Source organism: Cervus canadensis, chromosome 23 (assembly GCF_019320065.1).
Source record: "Cervus canadensis isolate Bull #8, Minnesota chromosome 23, ASM1932006v1, whole genome shotgun sequence".
Taxonomy (NCBI): Eukaryota; Metazoa; Chordata; class Mammalia; order Artiodactyla; family Cervidae; genus Cervus; species Cervus canadensis.
The window spans coordinates 51765640-51786963 of NC_057408.1; the positions used below are offsets into that span (position 1 = coordinate 51765640).

Genomic DNA, 21324 nt, shown 5'->3' on the forward strand with positions numbered 1-21324 from the left:
TTGCTCAAACTCCTGTGTGTTGAGTTGATGATGCCATCCAACTATCTCATTCTCTGTCGCCCCCTTCTCCTCCTGCCCTCAATCCTTCCCAGCATCAGGGTCTTTTCCAGTGAGTCAGCTCTTCACATCAGGTGGCCAAAGTATTAGAGCTTCAGGATCAGTCCTTCCAATGAACATTTAGAGTTGATTTCCTTTAGGATGGACTGGTTGGATCTCCTTGCAGTCCAAGGGACTCTCGAGAGTCTTCTCCTGCACCACAGTTGGAAAGCATCAGCTCTTGGGTGCTCAGCCTTCCTCATGCTCCAGCTCGCACACCTGTACATGCCTACTGGAAGGCTTCAGAGAAGCAGGAGGGGAGGGCGTCCCTGCTGAGGGCGGAACGGACCTGCTGTTTGCCGCTGCGTGACAGCCGACCCCAGACCTTGGTGGCTTAAACACCAGGGCTTCATCACTTCCCGTTGCTCTGCGGGGCAGGAACTGACTTGGCAGCTCTTCTGCTCCACTTGACATCCGCTCAAGCTCAAGCTTGACAGCCGCTCGACTCAGGGGACTGCTGGGCTGGGCTGGGCTGGGCTGGGCTGGAAGCTGCAGGAAGACCGGCCACGTGTTCCTCCGCATGGCCATCCTCTCTCTTCACGTGGTGGACGTGAGCCTCCTCACAGCGTGGCGGTCTCGGGGAGTCACACTTACCACATGGCACAAGCAGGAGCCCCTTCCAGGTGAGGCCCGCAGCTGGCACCGTGTCCTCTCTGCCACATCCCACGGTTCAAAACAGGTCAGCCTGAGAGGTGACGCAGCTTGTGTGTTGGGAGGGGAGGAACATTAACGATCGTCGCCATTGCTCCCACTGCGAGCCAAGGTGCAAAGCTGAGGACGCAGGACATGGTCACCAGAGGCCAGATTGCTGGGTCGGGACCCAGACTCTGCTGGTTCTACCTCGTCTGCTGCCCTGTGCACGGAGCCCGTTCTCTTCTTTGGATGCACCCAGAGGGAGCTGAACTACCCAGCTGGCAGCAGGTGGGGAGGGTGGAGTGGGAACCTGAAGGGGCCTCAGGCCATGCTGAAATCAGTCCTGGTCTCTCTGTATCTTTGTATCCCTCACATCAGTGCAGACGTTCTTCCCTGGGTCTTAAAAGAGACACTCAAGATTATATACAAATGTTTGGTTACTTTTTTGGACAAAAGGTCCCTGCCTTTCATCCAGGACTTGGAGAGGTGCCTAACTTCTAAAAGGTAAAGAACTAGTATATTTTTTTGGCTGCATCTTGCAACTTATGGGGATCTTAGCTCCTCAACCAGGGACTGAACCCATGTCCCCTGCAGTGGAAGTGCAGAGTCAACCACTAGACTACCAGGGAAGTCCTTAGGACTACTGTATTTTCATGACTGTCTCATTGTCCACTCTGTGACGTGGGTGTCATGCCCCTTTCCTGGGCCCCGTGCACCCCACCCCCCTTCATTCATACAGTGATTCATTCAACAAATACTGAATCATGTCCTCACACTGGAGTTCTTGCAGGATCTGGGCAGGGGGGAGTCAGGGAATGCACAGCCCAGCAAATAAAGGTCTGATTTCAGCAGGCGATCAATGTGCAGGGAAAGATAAGCAGAAGGGGTGACAGAGGACAGGGGACTTGGTGTTTTAGACGAGAAGTCAGGGAAGGTTGCCCAGTGGAGATGACGTTTGAGCAGAGACATGAATAAGATGAGGGAACGAGCCTTGTGGAGATCTGTTCCCGGTGGAGGGAATAGCATGTGCAAAGGTCCCGAGGCAGGGATGTCTTTGTCCTGTTTGAGAACTCAAGACGTCAGTTTGATCAAGTCCATGAGCAAGGGGGAAGGTCATAGGCAGTGAGGTCAGGGGGTAGGGGTCAGATCAGGTGGGATTTTGTAGGCTGAGATAACAGATTTAAATTTCAAATATCATGAGAAACTCTTAGAGAATTTTGAGCCAGGAAGTGGTTATTATTTCCCAAGTTTGTAATCCCAGCTACTCTACACATTCTTTGTGACTTTGGACAAATTATTTATCTACTTAATGCCTCACTTTCTATAGCTGTTAACTGGAGAGAATCATGGTAATAGTGATACTTCAAGAAGTTAGCATAATTATTGTTCCTGTGCATGTAAATCATTTCAGTTGTGTCTGACTCTTTGCAGCCCCATGGTCTGTAGCCCACCAGGCTCCCCTGTCCTTAGGATTCTCCAGGCAAGAATAGTGGAGTGGGTTGCCATGCCCTCCTCCAGGGATCAAACTCACGTCTCCTGCATGGGCAGGCATGTTTACCACTAGTGCCGCCTGGGAAGCCCCCCCTGTTCCTAAGGAGTATTTTTTTCCCCCTATTTTTTGGCTGTTTTGCGTGGCATGCAGGATCTTCGTTCCCCGACCAGGAATCAAACCTGTGCCTCCTGCAATGGAAGCAGGGAGTCTTAACCACTGAACAACAGAGAAGTCCCAGTAGTGTATTAAACAGTGACTGGCCCTTGGTCATCCCTCAATATCAGCATGACTGTGACCCTCTGTCCCCTCTGCTGGACTTCCCTTCAGCTTCTGGCTGAAATCCTCTCCTCTTCCTGCAGGCCCCCAGACCTGCAGCCTCAGAGCAGTGAAGGTGGGCTCGCCCACACTGCAGACGTGGGATGAGAACCGCAGGTGTTCTGCTGAATGTTCTAGGGATCCAGAAGGTTTTGTTCTTTTCTTCTTTCTTTTTCTTGTTTTCTTGTCTAAATTGGGACTGGAGTGTAAAGTGTAGAAAGCTGAGAAATCTCCCCTCCCTAGCATTTAGGTTCTTGTTGTTCTTGTTTAGTCACTCAGTTGTGTCCGACTCTTTGTGACCTCATGAACTGAAGCCCGCCAAGCTCTTCTGTCCATGGAATTCTCCAGGCAAGAATACTGGAATGGGTTGCCATTATCTTCTCCAGGGGATATTCCTGAGCCAGGGATCAAACCCAAGTCTCCTGCTTGGCAGGTGGAGTGTTTACCTCCAGGGAAGCCCAACATTTAGGATTCATGGTTAGATAAATCAGGTTCTGAACGACAAGGGGATGGGGCAGTCCTCTATTCTTCTGTGGATGTGGCCTCAGAGGTCTGGTCCTGTTCCCATTCCCCCCTCCACCACCCCCAGCTCCCTATCCCGTTCCTTTAGCTGCATCTTGCCTGCAGTTGCCCAGTCTCCGGGCTACGGTAGTTATTGGGTAGGGGCAGCTCCAGGCCCTGGTCCCCAGCGTGGCTCAAAGGCAGAATCTGCTTCGTGCTGGGGCCCAGGGCCACCTGGCGTGCATCATAGCCTCTGAGCCCACGGGCCTCCCCATCGCCCATCTGATCAGATACTGAGCCCCAGGCAGACTCCAGCAGTTCTGCTGTTCCCCTTTCACTTGGGATAGTAGGCAAGTTCCTGGTGTTGAGAAGCCTGGGGCTCCCACAGAGCTGAGGCAGGCCGAGGGACAGTCTCTGTGTCAGGGAAGCCCTCTTCCCCGTCGTCATGGTTTCAAGAAGGGCCTGCCTGCCGGACACGCAGGACTGTTTCCACACACCCCAGTGACAGCAACCCGCTGCTTCCTCTTTCCAATCTGCCACCCCTTTCTTCTTCAGACGTCTTCAGGCAATTTCTTGTAAGTACTTAAAAAAAATTTTTTTAAATTTTATTGACGTATGGTTGATTTACAATGTTGTGCTAGTTTCAGGGTACAGCAAAATGAGTCAGTTATACACCCACATGTATTCATTCTGTTTCAGATTCTTTTCTCATATAGGTTATCCCGGAATATTGTAGAGTTCCCTGGGCCATACAGGAGGTCCTGTAGGCTGTCTTATATAGTAGAGTGTGTGTGTTCATCCCAAGTCCTGATTTACCCCTCACCCCTGTGTTTCCCCTTGAGTAACCATAAATTTGTTCTCAATATCTGTAAGTCTGATTCTGTTTTGTAAGTTCAGTTGTTTCATTTTTTTAAAAAAATTGGGTTCCATATATAAGTGATGTCATATGCTATTTGTCTTTGTCTGGCTTACTTCACTTAGTATCATAGTCTCTAGATCCATCCATGTTGCTGCAAATGGCATTACTTCATTCTTTTTCTAAAATTTATTTTTATTTATTTGGCTGCCTTGGGTGTTAGTTGAGGCATGTGGGATCTAGTTCCCGGACCAGGGATCGAACCCGGGCCCCATGCATTGGGAGTGTGGAGTCTTAGCCACTGGACCACCAGGGAAGTCCCATTTCTTTCTTTTTAATGGCTGAGTAATATTTCATTGTATATATGAACCACATCTTCTTCATCCATTCCTCTATCCATGGGCATTCAGGTGGCTTCCATGTCTTGGCTCGTGTAAATAGTGTTGCAGGGAACACTGGGGTGCATGTATGGTTTTTTTCAAATATCTTCCCAGGAGTGGGATTGCTGGATCATGTTATTGTTGTTGTTCAGTCATGTTCTCTCTACCCACCAGGCTCCTCTGTCCTCCATTATCCCCTGGAGTTTGTTCAAATTCATGTTCGTTGAGTCCCTATGCTGGATCATATGGTAGTTCTATTTTTAGTTTTGAATGATATGAATAACATTTCATTTGGGGGTGCTACAGATTTAAGAACCCCATCTTTATCCGGTTGCTTAGCCTAAGCGGTGCTGCAAGAATGAAAAAAACACAGGTTTTTCAAATAAGTACTTAATCATAAAGCCTGGCGGGGGGAAGAGTGGCCTCATGCCAGTGTTATGACAGTTTTGGCCTTCAGCTTGAAACTGGCTGAGTTGGAGGCCAGTGTAGGTCCCAGATAGTGTGATGGAGTCGGTCCGAGTTTCATAAACACATAAAAGGCTACATAAACCGCACAGACTCGGACCACACTGCCTCTGGACAATACCTGCCCTCTGCCCTGTGAGCATCTGGTTTCTGTAAAGCTCTTCGGTTGGTGAAAGCCGCGGCTGCTTTTCTCCGTCTGAACCTTGACTCTGGAACTGTTGTGTCCCTGGCACCGGGCTCTCCCACAGCTGCGCGCAGAGTTCCCTGCGAGCTTGACAGAAATAAGGACTCTGGGCTCCCTCGGGAGACTCCTGCTCGGCAGGGGTGAGGTCAGTTCCAGGAACTTGTAATTAAATTTGTAATTAAAACAAAGAACCCCCCAGCTCCTGTCCTGGAAGCGGAAGGCAGACCCCTCTCTGAGGCAGCTGGGCAGAGAGCAGCGGAGAAGCAGGGGTGGGGGGTGAGGAGGGAGGGGAAGCCCCGCGTGCGGAGCCACAGCGCCCGCGCCAGCTCCGCGGGGCCCGCGTGTCCGCGGACGGGCTCTGCCCACGCGTCACTGTGCCGCCTCACGTGTGACCGCGGCGGCTTTACAGCGAGTCTTCAAGTCAGGTAGACCCTCTGCGTGTCCATGTACGGCTTCGAATCAGCTTGTGAATTTCTATCAAAGAAGAAATCCCCGGTGACTTCTCGGGTCGGGTCGGCCTCTCTGGGGTCACTGATAACGGGTGACCTCTGTTCCAAGGGGGCTGCCCTGCTGATGTAAACACACGAGGCTGGAGCTGTGTCTGTGGCAGTGATCTCCAGGTCGCGCCTTTCAGAAATGCCAGCCTGTTTGTCCTGTGGAGCCTGATTCCAGGGGCCTCTGTGTGGTCACACTGGGCGGGATTCCTTTCTCGGCGCAGCTCAGTGCTCTGGAGGGACGGTCAGTACGGGCCCTAGATAGGTCATGGTCTCTAGATCCATCCATGTTGCTGCAAATGCTTTGCTTCATTCTTTTTCTAAAATTTTATTTATTTGGCTGTCCTGGGTGCTAGTAGAGGCATGTGGGATTTGGTTCCCTGACCAGGGATCGAACCCAGGCCCCATGCATTGGGAGTGTGGAGTCTTAGCCACTGGACTACCAGAGAAGTCCCATATTTATTTCTTTTTAATGGCTGAGTAATATTTCATTGTGTATATACATATATATATATATACACCACATCATCTTTATCCATCACTGCTGTAATGGAATCACAGCGCCCCCGGGACCAGCTTGCGTGTTTTCTCTCTTCGTTCCAGCCAAAGCGCAAAGCAGCATTTCCACTGCTGTTTGCTCAGAGTAGGACAGTTCCTGTGAACCCGTGGTCTCCCCCGCCCTGCTGTCAAGGGAGCTGTGGGGGGTTTCTGTGCATCATCTCCCCAGCCCTGAGGCTCCTTCACATGCCTCCCCATCCTCTCCGCCCTTGACCTTCCAGCAGGGAGACCAGCGAGTGTCTCCTTGAGGCCCCTGCCTCGTGCCCCCCGTGCCTGGTCAGCGCAGGGACCTGCTCCCTCAGCACTGAGCCTGGCATTTCTCATCAGGGTGGCGTGGGCCCTTCCCAGGCACAGAGCTTTGCCAAGCGGTGTGACCATCCTCCCACTTAGCCTGCTGTATGTCAGAATGTGGGTGGGTTTCTATTAAAGCCAGAAGTCCTGGGAATGCCCTGGCAATCCTGTGGTTAGAATCCCATGCTTTCACTGCCAAGGGTCCAGGTTCAATTCTTTGTCGGGGAATTTAACATCCTGCAAGCCATGCAACCAAAAGAACGAAGATATAAAGTCAGAAGTCTTGATTGCCACCTTTGAAACAGTCCCACCACCCCGACCTGTAGTTGCGTTTGGTCAGCAGACATACCCTCGCAATGCCAGGCAGCTCCCCACCCCCTCCCCGCACTGGGCTTCTGGTGAACTGGCTGGACGTTTGCACAGTGACTCGTCACTGTCAGGGATGTGGCCCTGCACCCATCATTTCATCTGATCAGCCAAACTCTGCCTGCTTGTCAGGAGACTTGGAGGGTTCAGCCCAAGTGGCGGATGACTCAGCCACGCCGCCAACACAGACTCTGACATCCCCGCAGCTCTGCGCTGTGCCATGACTCCGCGGGGTTGCTGTTAGTTTCCTCAGGCAGGTCTTCATCTTAGCAAAGGTGACAGTGGCTTTTAGTAAGAACTCCAGTGGGGTGGGAGCGGCCTTTCCTACTGCCACAGGCTCCGTCCTTGGGGAGGCTGTGGCCCGGCCTGTGGACAGCTGCACGAGGCCATTGCGGAGGCGTCAGGACGGAGACCTGGAGGCAGGTTGTGGAACAAAAGCATCACCATTCCTCATGTGAAACACGGGCAGCCCCACTTGGTTCTTATGAACTCAACTTTTCAAATGGTCACTGGATTAGAAACATGTGTGCAGCTCGAAAAGACACTGGCTGCCAGAGTTATCTTCCCAGACAGAGCAAGATGCTGTCCAGTTTGTTTCAAGCGTGTAATAAATGTGTGCATTAGAGACACTACGTGATGTGCTGGGGGCCAAGGTTGGGGAGCAGTCAGGATCCAGGGCGGCTCTCTCGTGCCGTCTCTGCTGTGATGTGAGGGGTGTCAGAGCCGCCCCTTCTGCAGAGTGTGCTGGACAGACTCCCCGTGGTGATCAGTGCAGGATATTTGGCCCAAGCGGTTTATTTGTTCATTCTTTCCCCTCTGCCTTCCACTTGCTATCACAAGCCTGGGTGTTGAGGGAGTGGTGATGTTAAGAGGGAGAACTGTCACTGATTCTAGGTACTGGCATTGCCCTTACAGACCCTAGAAAGACGATTATCATTGGCAAAGTTTGGGCGCCTCCTCTACTGGCTGGCGGGAGTGAGGGTGCGGCCCAGGGTACCAGGCTTTCTTCCTTCACCAAATACTCAAGACGTCTCAATGTCACGTGCCAGTCCCTGGTGACAAAAGATCATTAAAACGTGTCCTCAAGTGTTCATCAGGAGAAGGCAATGGCACCCCACTCCAGTACTCTTGCCTGGAGGATCTATCTCATGGACAGAGGAGCCTGGTAGGCTGCAGTCCGTGGGGTCGCTAGGAGTCAGACATGACTGAGCGACTTCACTTTCACTTTTCACTTTCATGCATTGGAGAAGGAAATGGCAACCCACTCCAGTGTTCTTGCCTGGAGAGTCCCAGGGACGGAGGAGCCTGGTGGGCTGCCGTCTATGGGGTCGCACAGAGTCGGACACGATTGAAGCGACTTAGCAGCAGCAGCAGCAGCAAGTGTTCATCATTCAGCAAGTGAGGAGAGGTGTAAAAACCAGACAGGCCCTCAGAGCTCCGTGATTGGGAGGCAGGATTGTTAGGCGCTGCTGGGCTTCACAAGGAGGAGCGGGACTGTGGGGAGGGGCGCGTGTCGTCGAGGGTTCCCGAAGAGCCCAGCCCCAGGGGCTGGACTGCAGGCAGCAGGAGACGATGGAGCAGGTGGCGCGGACACGGCTGTCAGAGGCGACTCGACTGGATCTTACGAGCAGTGGAGGACAGCTGGAGGTTCCTGAGCAGGGAAGAGGACTAGGACGGACTCGCCTCTGAGAAAGGTGGGGAGGAAGGACCCAAAGGATGATTCAAAACGAGAAGAGGCTGGACTTAGCCCAGATCGAGGGCAGAGTGAAATAAGACTCGGGCATCTAGACAAAGTGACGGGGAGACGGATGGTGCTTCAGAGAAAGAGGGATGATTTGAAGGGTTTGTGGGGGATAGGTGCCAAAAAAGGTGCGAGGGGCTCGTACTTGGCCATTTTTTAGGTGCTTTGTGAACTGTAATTCTTTGAGGGTTATAGGACTGGGACAGTTTTGTGTTTCAATTATGGGTGGAGATGCGCAAACTTGGGCTGAAGGGAAGGAGCCAGTGGGGCGGAAGGAAATGCAGAGGAGAGGAGTGATGTTGGAGGAGCTTCTCCAGCAGAGAAGGGAGGTGGGCCTGGGGCTCAGGTGGGAGCCTGCGCTGGGGAGGGAGGCCAACTTGTGATCCGAGGAACAGCGTTAGGAGGAGGGGAGACGGACGAGGGACCTGAGCATGCTTGGACTGGAGGGAAAGCAGACGAGATGGGCCCTTGGTGTTTTCTATGTTTTAGAAAAATAAAACATTTCTGAGAAATTTACAATGGAAACCACCTCCCCTGCCCCTTCTCCCTGTTACCATTCTCATCCCAGAAGTGGCCATGTGCAACTCCTTGAGCTGTTTTCTCCCCCGAAGTTTACTTCCATATTTCTAAATCAACTTATTAGCTTTAGATATCTCTATATGGATATTATATACAGTATTTGACATTATTTATCAGCTGCAGAATTAGCCTCTAAGGCTCTCTCGTCTCCCCCTCCTCCCAGCTCCCAGTAGTTATACCACAGAAATCAAGCCAGTATTGATACTATTAGCTAAACAGCTCAATAATAGCCAAATAGGATTGTGTTGCTTTCCTCTGAATTAGTGGGAGTGTTATTTGCTAGATTTTATGTATCTGTCTTGGGATTCTTCTCACTCACTGAAACTCTCTCAACACCATAAAAAGTATCATCATTTGTTTGTTTCATTTTTAAATTTTTTTGGCAAATTATGCAGATTTTTTAAAAAATTTCAAATTGGAGAATAATTGCTTTACAATGTTGTTGGTTTCTGTTGTACAACAATGTGAATCAATGTAAGTATACATTTATTCCCTTCCATTTTTTAATCATACATTTATTCCCTTCCATTTTTTAATCTAATGACCTCTCTCCGGGAGTTCTCTCTTCCCAACACAGCCTCGACTGCTTCCTCTCTAGACTTGAGAAAGCTCTAAGGCTTTCAATCTGAAACTTCTTTTACTACCATCCTAGAAGTTTCTTGAACTTCTCTCGTCTTACACCCTTTTCTTTACTCCACATTTTTTTTTTTAATGGTTTACTTTCAGTGGAGTACATTTTCCAATAGCTTTTTAAGAAAGGGTGCTCGAGAGTTTTGCTGGTCTTTAAATATTTCACGGCTGAAAACAGGTTTATTCTAGTTTCACAACTGGCAGATGTTTTAGCTGAGTATAGAACTCAAGATTAACGATATTCCTTCAACATTTGAAGGTGGTGGTCTTTTGCTTTCTGGTTTCCCTTGAGTCTGATGATGTCCTTCTGATTTGAAGTCACTTCCCTCCCCCAAGTCTGTAGGATCTTCTCTTTACCCTCAGTGTTCTGAATATGCCTTGGTTTGCGTCTTTTATTCAGTAATCCAGCTGGGATCTTTTACAATTCTGGTGAATTGTGTATTTAATTCTCTCCTTACCACCTCTCTATGCCCCAGTTTTTCTATTTTTTTCAAGAAAGTTCTGGGTTGGAAAGAATCTAACTTTCCTACAGTTTCTCTCCTATTATCCATTATTTTATCTACCTGGTCTACCTTCTAAAAGATCTCCTTGATTTTGTCTACCAACTCGTTGAATTTTCTGATTTTTGGCAAGCATATTTCTAATCAGTAAGGACATTCTTATTCTCTGGTTAGGCCTCTTAAATACCAATCTATTCTTGTACTTTGATGCAGTGCCTTCTGTCTCTCTGAGTTTATTTGCCTATTTTGTAGAGTAGGCACAGAGTTTATAAGAAACATAGTACATGTGGGAGAGCATGCAAAGAAGCAGTTTATTTCAGACAGAAGAAGCTCGAGGGTGGACATCTTTGCCAGTAAAGAGTCTTAACTACATGTTTATTTTCTTGTATTACCTGTTTTTTCAGAGTTCCTTTTTATTGGATGGTTATTCCCTTCTCATCCTATCCTTCACTGTGGCTAGTGGTGTTTCCATGTCTGAAATTCTTCATGCCACAGTTTGAGAATTGAGGCTTTGATGCCTTCCCATTGTATGGTGTGAACTAACTTATCTTCAAGGCATCTAGAGTGGTATTAGCTCTGTACCATCTTGGGGGCACTTGAGAAAGTGATGATCAGTTCATTCAGCTCATTTTCTGGAGGGCTTCATCCTCTCATGTAAAGGCTGCTTGAGGAGAAGCCCCCCTTGGGGCTGGAGGTGGGCTAGCAACCCAGCTCTGTGGGTAGAGGGACCTGTGTTCCATCTGCCACCATCACCTTTGTGAGTTTAAAAACAGAACCAACTGTACCACAATTGATTTTCAATACTTTTACAGAGGATGAAACTGTAACGTTTTATTAACAATGCTTCTGGAAATGAATGCATTTTAAAGCAAATAAATCTTTTTTTTTTTTTTAATTTTTTTTTTTTAATTTTTTTTTAAATAAATCTTTTTGATAGACCTTTTACAAAATCCATTTGCACTAATGTATGCTTTCTTATGGGATATGACTTAATATTTGTTACTGTGTACACCGCTGTTTTGGAATGTTCAGAAATAAAGACTATTTCGGCAAAAAAAAAAAAAAAACAGAACCAGACTGGGGTGGGGGTGGGGGTACAATGCAGTTACTGATTTTACTTGATCATAACTTTGGAGCTTTGGAACCTGGGCCATGGCAGGCACCCTACGGATGGAGGAGGAGGAGGTAGGTGGGGGTTGGCTGTTGAGGAGGGTATCGAGGCCAGTCCTGGTTATTCTTACATGTGTTGCAGGCCTGCACGAAGGGCTTCCTGGAAGGGCAGTTCCAGGAATGTATTCAGAGTAGGAAATGGGTGCAGTTTCCAGGCTGTGTCTCAGCACTGTCCCGAGAGGGCAGGGAGTGTGAACAGGAGGCTCCTGCAGTGGAAGAACTCCAGCTGGTGATCTTAAGGCTGTGGTGACCCCGTGCCTGCCACAGAGGCAGCTCGCACTCTCTGACACTCTGGGTCACGTGAGGTCCGCAGAAGTGGGGTCGGTGGTGGCAGGCAGGTACAGTCGCGGGGTCATTATGAAGTTTTTGCTGCTGGAACCAAGGACCATGTTATTTTGGGGAGAGCAACAATCATGTACAAAGAGAGGCTGAAGACCCTCCTCTCTGGGGCAAGGGGTCCCCACGCTGTGGTGGCTGCTCTTATGTTTACCAGTGGACTTGGCCCAGGGACCCCCAAGCACACACTTTCCAGGAAGCCATGCCCACGGGGTCTCACAGAGGGGCCTGTGGTTGAGCAGTCAAGTCTGTGGTTTTTAACTCTGTATTTCTTTCTACTTTCCCCAATGCTCAGCGGAGGAGCCCTCAGAAACGCCTCAGCCTCTGCCCCGGGGGAAGGCCCAGGAAGAGTCAAGAAAGCCCTCGAGCCCAGCAGAGGCCCCCACAGAGCTATCCACTCCAGTGCTAACCCCACTGCCGCCACCCAGCACTCCTGTGCCTCCGAGGGACCCAGGACAGAAGCCCATCCTGCCCAAGAGACGACCCCCACCCCTGCGGCCTGGCTGGACAGGGCTGCCCTTCTTGCCTGGCTCCACGGGGGTCATCATGGAGACTGGAGAGGCCGGCCCCCCAGGCAGGATGCGGGTGTCAGGGCGGGGCCTGCCCCGGGGCGTGGATGGCCAGACTGGGCAGCGGCCAATCCCCAGTGCCGAGGGCTACGCAGGAGCTCCAGGTAAGAGCACCCCAGGCGCTGGGAGGCTGCTGTGGGGCTCTGTGGGTCATGGGTCCAGCGTCCAGAACTGAGCTGTCCAAAGCTGCTGCAGTGCCCTGGGCACAGAACATCACACTTAGAGTTGCACCCTGGGCTATATGACTTGTGCCATCCAGGCAGCTCACTGATCCTCGCAGCAGGAAGTGGACTTGGCAAACCAAACATGTCCCAGGAGCCTGGGCAGCAGAAAAGAGAGCACACCACTAAGTGGGTAGGGTGGAAGGTCTGGCTCCAACATTAGATGTGTTGTTGGAGGCTGGAGGATGGCAGAAGTTGGAGGAGGTTGTTGGAAGTTGGAAGAGGTAGGAGGATGCAGGCTGGAGGTTAGAGGATGAAGGAGGTTGGAGAATAGAAGTTGGATGCTGGAGGTGGTTGCAGGAGGGTTGGGAGGATGAAGTTGGAGAAGGTTAGATGGAAGAAGTTGGAGGAGGCTGGAGGCTGGAAGAGGCTGATGGCTGCAGGACATTAGAAGAGACTGGAGGACGTTGGAGGATGGAAGAGACTGGAGAAGGATGGAGGAAGGAGGTTGGAGGGTGGAGGAAGTTGGACGAGGCCATATGGAGGAAGTTGAAAGACATTGGAGGCTGGAGTTCGGAGGCTGAAATCTGGAGGAGGATGAAGGAGGCTGGACAAGGGAGGAAGTTGGAGGATGGCTGAGGTTGGAAAATGGAGGTTGGAAGAGGCTGGAGGAGACTGGAGGAGTTTGGATTTTGGAGGAGGTTGGATGTTGGAGGAGGACGGAGGTGGAGGTTAGAGGAAGAGGAGAGGTCAAGGGACACTCACTGTGTTTCTGTCCTGAAGTAGTGCTAGACACACAGCTCCTTGACCAGCACCATGGCTGACATTCTGACACATGAGGAAACAGGCTGTGAGCTGTGACATGTAAACCCGTGGCGTTGGGTGAGGGAAGTCACATCAGCTGTCAGCGGATAGTACCACCCTCAGAGTTACACCCATCAATAGCTAGAAGCGCCCCCCTGCAGGAAGCAATGCGGCTGCCATGTCGGGCAGTCAGGGCGGTTCCTCCTAGGCAGGGTGCTGCCTTCTCCAGGAATGACAGCTTCCCTTCTGTTAGTTGCACGTATCATGGGTGCTTATATTCTGTCACGTGATGTGTTCCTTTGCACCTCTGTCCATCCTCCTACTCTTGTGTGAGGAACAAGGGGCAAAGCAGGGGCTCAGAAATGAGGGGCTGGTAAGGGTTCTGACAGAGCGTCTGTTTTTCAGGTTACCCCAAGTCACCGCCTGCAGCCTCCCCAGGTACGTCAGCCAGAACAGCAGGGGTGGGAGGGGAGGCCGGGATGGGGGGGCCTGGGCGCCCCACCCCCAGACATCATGCACGCGCCAAGCCCCCACCTGACACACAGCGCCCCAGGCACTCCCACAGCCGCCTGCTCCTCCGAGGACGAGGTTGGGCCCCAGGTGTGTCCACCCTGAGGGGAAATGAGAGGCCGAGGCCGCCCCTTGGGAGTGCACACAGGCCTGGGCTGGGCCTGACCGCGAGTGCATCCTGTCCCCCCAGGGGCTCCGGCGCCGTCTCTCGTGTCCTTCTCCGCGGGGCTCACCCGGAAGCCCTTCCCCAGCGACGCCGGCGTGGTCCTGTTCAACAAGGTGCTGGTGAACGACGGGGACGTGTACGACCCCAGCACCGGTGAGTCTGCCCGCGCTTGGCTGCTCCGGAGGGCCTCCTGGCCGGAGGTGGAAAAGGCGGCCCTCCCGCTGCCCCTTTCTGAGCCAGAACCCGCTTACCCTGCCGGGACGGGATACATGAGCCCCAGCCCCCAAATGGGAGGCCAGCCTTGAGCCAGGCTGCTGCCCCCGGGGTGTCTCACCTGCGAGAGGAGAGACAGGGCCCCTTGGTCCCCACTGTTCTCCCGCCCACAGGCACCAGCGGACAGGGCAGTCACAGGTCACACGCGTGAGGTAGCCGGGGCTCCGCGTGGCCTCTGGGGGGAAGCAGCTGGTTCTGGGCAGGGGTGGGAGCTGCCACCCAGGCCCCGGGTTTTAGCATCAGAGCTGCTTTGCCGTGTGCTCATGGCCAGCTTTCTGTGCACCCTTGCTCCCCCTGGCCCAGACACCCAGAACCAGAGTCTGAGCCGTGGGTCATAGTAAATGGGTTCTGATGACGCTGAGCAGAGACGCAGGCCGTGTGCCCAGAGCGCAGGGCCCGGTCTGTCCCCGAGGCCCTATGGTACGATTAAGAGCTCAGTGACCTGGCCGTCGCAGGGCAGGTCGAAGACTCGGGCCCCCTCCCCAGCGCCCTCGGAGGTAGCCACTCCCGCCAGCATGGGGTCTGGGCTCCAGCCGTATCTCATCCCCCCGCAGTGGGCCTGCCTCTGGTGGGGAGGGGGTGAGCTGTCTGCCGTCACCCAGGCTGAGCACCCGCTCGGCGCACAGGCCATGATGGGTACCCCGCACTCAGGTCCCCCTTCCTCCCCGCAGGGGTCTTCACGGCTCCGTATGACGGGCGCTACCTGATCACAGCCACCCTCACGCCCGAGAGGGACGCGTACGTGGAGGCCGTCCTGTCGGTGGCCAATGCCAGTGTGGCCCAGCTGCACACGGCCGGCTACCGGAGAGAGTTCCTGGAGTACCACCGGCCGCAGGGGGCCCCGCACACCTGTGGGGGCCCGGGCGCCTTCCACCTCATCGTGCACCTCAAGGCGGGGGACGGTGTCAACATCGTGGTCACGGGGGGCCGGCTGGCCCACACGGACTTTGACGAGATGTACTCCACCTTCAGCGGGGTCTTCTTGTACCCTTTTCTTTCCCACCTCTGAGGCAGCCGGGGAGCGGGAAGGGGCTGAGAGAGCTCGGAAGCTGTAATATATTCAGTGTGTGTGTAGCCGGGGCACGGGGCAAGCTCTCTGCAGACACCCCGCCCCTCCCCCGAGACAGAGGTGGCCGGCGGCGGGGGGGACCACAGGTGAATGTGGCCACCGCTCCCATCACTCCGACTGGACAGCTGGACCAGAGTCGGAGGCGCCCCGCCTGCCCCCGGCTCCTCCCCCATGTCCCCCAGCCTCTGGCTGGGCCTACCAGGTGCTGACCGCGGAGGCGCCGACTGCTGCCTGACAGACCCCGTCCTCCCGATGGACAATGAGGAGCTGCTGCTGAGAGGAGGCAGGCAGCAGAAGCTGGTACCCGCCGCATCTGTCTTCACTGGAGCAGAGCCATCGCTGGCCGTCTGTCTTTGTTTACCCTGCCGGCGGGAGGAGAGTTGAAACACTGAAGTGGCACAGGCCACCACAGACCCAGGGTGGACAGTGGGCTGTCCCAGGCTTGTCTCGCCATCCCCTCCCCACCCCCGCCCCCATGCAGCGTTTGCCTGGCTGAGAGGATGATGCAGGAGAGACTGTCGTGTGGCTTTTTGGGGCTCCTTGAATGACATGTACGACTCAAGTGCAAAGACAGGGAGTGGCAATAAAAACATAAAACACTTCCAGTGTAAGGCTGGTGCCTCGTGGATTGAGGGTTGCTGCTAAAAAGCACAAGTGGAGTAAGCGAGTTTAACGGCTATAGGAAGGAAGCTTGAATACGTGGATCTCAACTGTGCAACCGGCATCCCTCAGCATCCAGGCTGTGCACCGCGGGGTTGTGGGCGGCTTATAAAGACAGACCGGATGTGCCTGGAGGTCAGAGTCCCCCATGGCGGAAAGGGGGGCGCTCCTCCAGGGAAGGCTGAACGTCGCACTTAAGCAGCAGCTGTCCAAGCTAACGTGACTGCTTGTCGCGCAGCTCTAAGAGACCTCGTGCTCCCAGGGAACCAGAAGCTGATCACACCGAGGCCGTCTGGGAAGGGCAGGAACCTTTCCAGGGAACCCGGGCCCCCACTCCTCTGCCAGCAGCCACACCAGCCCCCTTAGCTCCACATGGTTTTCACTGGTCAGGCGGGTAAAACCTGCTGGCCAACTGAGTGCCACTGCAGGAGGCAGGTCCCAGGGAGAGACGTGACCATAGAAACAAGTCTCCCGGCCTAAATCAAGCCACCAGGTTGCTCTCATGCTATAAAAATGCCCTTTCCAGGACTGCTCCCAAGTGAGATCACAGGGTGGCCACTGGGTCCTTGAGATGGGGGGAGCCTTCCTCCTCACCCCTTCCCCCCAGCTAGGGGCAGGGGGGCCCAGGACAGAAGGCCTGCTGTTTTCACATTTTAAAGTTCAGGACCCTCCATCTGGGGCTCAGGGGTGGGGTGCATGCTCACCCTGTTTCTACAGCTGGGGAACTGGCCGTCAGCAGCTGTGGCTTCCTAGATATGACTCATGGGAAAAACCCCACGACTGTGGAGTGTTTTCAGGAAACCCCAGTTGGCACATGGGTCTGCCCTCTCCCCTCACACCCCCTTCACAGGCCTTACCCTGGGCCAAGCAGGACAAATGCTCAATGGGAACCAGACGGAAGGCGGAGACTGACCTGCCTCGCTCCACGGATGGTGCTAGAGAGGCGAGTGTGGTGTCCTCCTCGGCGGGGCCTTATGATTCGTCTCTGTGAGTTTCAGCTCTGTGGCCACGACACGCGTTGTAGACAGCTCAGAGCAGGTCCTGCACTGACTTGAGGAGGAGGAAAGAGGTTCACCAGGAGTCAGCGTCTCGAGAAGGGAGCGGCTGTCCTTTCATATGGAGAGGAGCAGGCTGGGCTGAACTCAGGCTGAGTGGCTCGGAACTGCTCTCTCTGGAAGTCAGTGGCCCGGCACTGAGAGCCTGGGAGCGAGACATGTGGACCAGGGCCCTGGACTCAATCAGGCACGAGGTTACAACTTCTGAAATGATGGGGTTGCTGAGAAAAAGGTCAGGGTGCACCTTGAGATAAGCAGTGACAGGACTGGGATGTGTCAGTCCTGTCAGCAAACGGCCCCATTTAAATGATGAGAAACAAACAAAACCAGCAATAAAGACTGAAAATTGGCGCGGAATGCAATGTGAAGTTACTCCCACATTAGCACATTCGTCTTTCTCAGTGAGCCTGTTCTCTTTTGAACTGTTTTTCACACTGTGCAGTTTGAAAGGGAAGAAGTATAGTTGTGACCAGACACACGCTTGTAGCTGCACACGCAGACTCACTTCTCACTCCCGCTCGCCTCGCCCCAGTCTCGGCCACCAGGCAGCGGTGAGGGCAGCCACAGGAGGGAGTCTTTTCCTGATGTGAACCTGTCTGAGCGCTTCCCTCCTTTGCTGGAAGGGCACTCCACAGCGCCGCAGCCCCGACTCCCCGCCCAGCCATTCCATCACAAAAACAAGCAGAGAAGATGGGTGCCGTCCCCACATGGAGGCGCGTGCTTGAGGGAGTTGGTGGGTTCAGCGTGGGCTCAGCCACCCGAGGGGATTAAATACGTGGGGTGTGGTTTTTGACTCAGATCACTCTGAGCCTCCTGACAGCTGATGAAAACATCAGGAGGGTTACATGCTATTCACCCAGAGGAAGGGCTTTAATGCAAGGCGGGGCGGCCAGCACCCTGAGCAGGGCTGAGGGGTGGGGGGTGCAGTCGGGAGGACACCAGGGGGTGACCCCCAGAAATTACATAGGCACAAATGGATAGCTCCCTGGCAGAACCTACAAAGCAAGGGAGGTTAGTTCCTGTGGGTGGAGCCTCACTTCTGGAGTCAGGTTTTATAAAAACAAGCACCAAAAAGAAGCCCTTTCTATACACAAACTTAAGTGTCAGCAGAGATCGAAATGCTAATTTATGGAAATTAGCAACTTCTGGCAAAAGTTTAGAGAAGACAATTTAAATATCCCCTGAAGGAAAAAGTCAAGATGCGTTGAGTTCACGTTTATTTATTGTTGTAACATTTTGTTTTGAACATCAAACACTGCACCAAAATATGAGCCATTTATCTTCAGACAGTTATCTTTGCCATAAAGTAATGATGTTGACAATTTCTGACAACTCAAGAAACGTATTAGTGGCACTGCTGTGTCTAATAATCAAATGTCATCATAGACCGAATGTAATGATTAAAATAAAAGAGCAACATTTCCCCTTCCTCTTCCTTTTCTTACCTTTAAAACAAACCCAAAAAAGTAGTTTTCACCTGGAAAGAGCACTTACTTTAAACCAAAACTCAATTTTTCACCGGTTTCATTATACCCAGCATTCTCTAAAGCGGGAAAACAAGGCTTCCCAGAGTTAACTATTGATGACACTTGAAAAGATGACAAAATCCCCTGGGAGAGTCTGTTTTCACCAAACTGCAGACAACTCAAGTCTGCTCTTGGCCTGTTCCTTTGGGTCTGGCCGGTACCTCTGAGAACACACTCCATCTGCAGGGCCATGTGCAGTCGGGGGTACGAACACTTCTGGCTCCGGTGGGTGGCTATCACTCCTGGATTGTCAGCAGCTTTTATCTCACATCATGCTAGGAAGTTTTTTCCTTTTTCCAGCTGAAAACTAGGTGATGTCTTACAGCACAGCAGATGTGGTCCTCACACGCAGGGCCGAGCCTGCCCGCTCTGGGCCCTCAAGCATGCTTCCTGAGCCCCGCAGAGACGCAGATGTGGACACCACAGCCGCATGAGCTTCCGCGCAGACACCGAGGCAGGTGTACAGTTGGATGGGATGCAGTCGGGAGGGACGGAAAGAGGGAAGGGGCCATGGCCATTCCACTGGCGGAGAGAGTGACCCAGAGGCGGCTCCTTGAGATGTCGCCCGCCCCCGAGGGCAGCGAGCGGCCACTGCTCCTCCTCAGCTCTCCTCCTGAGGTCTGTGTACAAACACACCGAGGGCATCTCTCTTTCACAGAAAGAACAAATGTCATTTGTACCAAATGGCAATGGATTTTCAGCACAAACAATACTTTTGTGACACTCAAGCGATCGTTGTCATCTACGTTCAGCAAGAGGGGCTCCTTTAAATGAGAAGGAACACTCAGGCTGATCAGCTTGTGTACCCAGCAGACCGGTGACACCCGCCGATCAATGTGCAGGGACAGGATGACACTCTAGCACTGACGGACACTGGGCAGAGGGGTCGGCCGCCCCAGTGCAGGTTCCCAGTCGTGACCCTCTAAGATGCCCCCATCCCGAGAGGAGAGCTCATCAAGGAGAAGCTGTCTCCTGAGAGACTCTTTAAAGGACAACCAATGAAGGATGACAGAAAGGTATGTGTCAAGCTTTTCCATACTGCACACGCGCACACAAGCCTATGCGGCTCCAGGGAAGGGCCTGCACCCAGCACAGGGTCAGGCCGCCCCCAGCAGCCATGAGATGAAGGAGTCACGGGCGACCAGGATGTCACTGACGGGGCAGAACCTCACACGATGAACACAACCCAGCTTCCTGACCTGCTGTCCGTGAATGGGTCTTTAAACGATGCATCCTTGAACCGTTTGCGGTGGGAAGGTTTGCCCTGGGGGAAGCATGTCTGGTTTCTCTGGGAACACGGCTTCCGGGCTCTGCCTCCAACATGGCTCAGTGGAGTCCGGGACCTTCAACCCTCCACTCTGGAGAGCAGCCACCCCCACTTCTCCAGCTCGAGATGAACAGTACCGTGGTGGAGCAAACTGAAAAGAGGAGTGCCCCCAAAACCAGCAGGGAAAGCAAGAGGCGGACCCGAAACCATGGTGGGGGGAGGGGTGAGCACCGCTCTGCAGTATTTCACTATCACCCCCCTCTCCCCCGACTCTGGAACCTGCTCACTGCTTTCTCACCCAACGCGGGGCTGCATGAGGTCACCACTGGTCCCAAGGGCCTCCTCTCTAACAGTTCTCTTGATTTTAAGCCCGAGGGGGCTGTCCGCACCAGCTCATCTCTGCAGGCTCGTGCTCACAGCCCTGGAGGGGCGTGTGGATGGGACCCTTCCTGAGTGGCTTGCTCAGTTGCAGGCAGGGGGAGGGGCAACAGACCCCTTCCCGGGGCCTGGCACAAGCACATGTCTGCATCTCTAGGCCTCCCTGAGAACTCAGTTTCCCTGCTGGCTAACCGACTCCTGCTGCCAGGACCACTCTCACGACATCACACATCCTGCAAGACCCGTGCCTTCCGGTGGGTCCAAGACACAACAGTTCAAGTCCCTGCCGAGGAACGGTCAGGGTGAGGAGGCGATGGTCCTTCCTTCCCCTGAAGCCCCAGGCGCCAGAGCCAGCATCCTTCTTCCGTGGAGTAGGAGATGGAGGGAGGAGCCCGTGGGAGAAGTGAGCGGGCGGTTCAGACATCATCAATAACTGGACCCTGATTCCCTACAAGCAAGCCCTCCTCTCAGAGAGAGAAACACTCTCAACTGCCCAGTGGAAATTAGAACACTTTACTTTGTGCAACATTTGGTCCACTCTTAGCTTCTCTTTTCTTCTTAAATTATGCAATTAAAGGAGCACCCAGCACGCAACTCGACACAGAGCATGTGGGAGGCCAGGCCGGTGACTGGAGCCCGGGCCTCCGGCCTGAGCCCCTTGCTGTGCCGGCTGCCGGCACCACACAGCAGCCCCGGGTCCGGGAAAGCACGGGGGGGGTGCGTCTGGCCCCAGCAGCTCCCCAGCCCATTCCTGCCGGCGCCCGGTGGGCAGCACGCCGTCCCACACCTGTGGCCGGGAGGGTCCCCGCATCCTCTGTCCAGCAGAAGGCCGGTCGCCTTCCCTGCTGTGGGGGCCGCGATCCAGCCCCCCGCCAGGGGTGCCGCCTCAGACCAGGTCCTCCAGGTCCACCTCGGGGATCGGCTCTCGCCAGTAGCAGAAGGAGCTGAACTCCGGGCATGGGAAGGCGGAATTCTGTTCCTTGTTGAGAAGTGGGAACACGTGTTCCACGAGCTCGCTCAGCCTGTGGTACCTGGGAGCGGGGAGGACACATACTGTGCCTCAGCACCGGACCTGAGAGCATGAGACGGCAGGCCGTGAAGCCAGAAAGGAAGGGTCCCAGACCGGCGCCCTCCTTCCCAGGGTCCACCTCCCTCCTCAGAGTCTAGGCTCCCCAGCCAGCCCCAACAGCGGCTGCAGGGGGGGCACAGTCCGGCAGAGGTGGGGGATGCCCCAGCAGAGGGAAGCATGCTCCGGCAGAAGGGGTGGACACAGCCTGGCAGAGCGGAGGCTTCCAAGGG

The 21324-nt window shown here is 53.7% G+C and overlaps 2 protein-coding genes across 4 annotated transcripts in view; one reads left to right on the forward strand and one right to left on the reverse strand.

Annotated features, from left to right (window-relative positions):
• The window catches only part of EMILIN2 (elastin microfibril interfacer 2), a 56601-nt gene extending 40851 nt beyond the window's left edge, over positions 1-15750 (forward strand). Inside the window, exons 5-8 of the mRNA XM_043444544.1 lie at positions 11883-12260; positions 13527-13559; positions 13822-13950; positions 14742-15750. Of these exons, the coding sequence (XP_043300479.1) occupies positions 11883-12260; positions 13527-13559; positions 13822-13950; positions 14742-15079 (878 nt within the window). The 3' untranslated portion in view covers positions 15080-15750. The remainder of the gene's footprint in view (positions 1-11882; positions 12261-13526; positions 13560-13821; positions 13951-14741) is intronic.
• Positions 15751-18054: 2304 nt separating this feature from the next.
• LPIN2 (lipin 2) overlaps positions 18055-21324 on the reverse strand; it is a 77315-nt gene continuing 74045 nt past the window's right edge. For all 3 annotated transcript variants that reach the window (XM_043444546.1, XM_043444547.1, XM_043444545.1), the window contains exon 20: positions 18055-21056. In XM_043444546.1, coding sequence (XP_043300481.1) covers positions 20912-21056 — 145 coding nt within the window. In that variant the 3' untranslated portion in view covers positions 18055-20911. The remainder of the gene's footprint in view (positions 21057-21324) is intronic.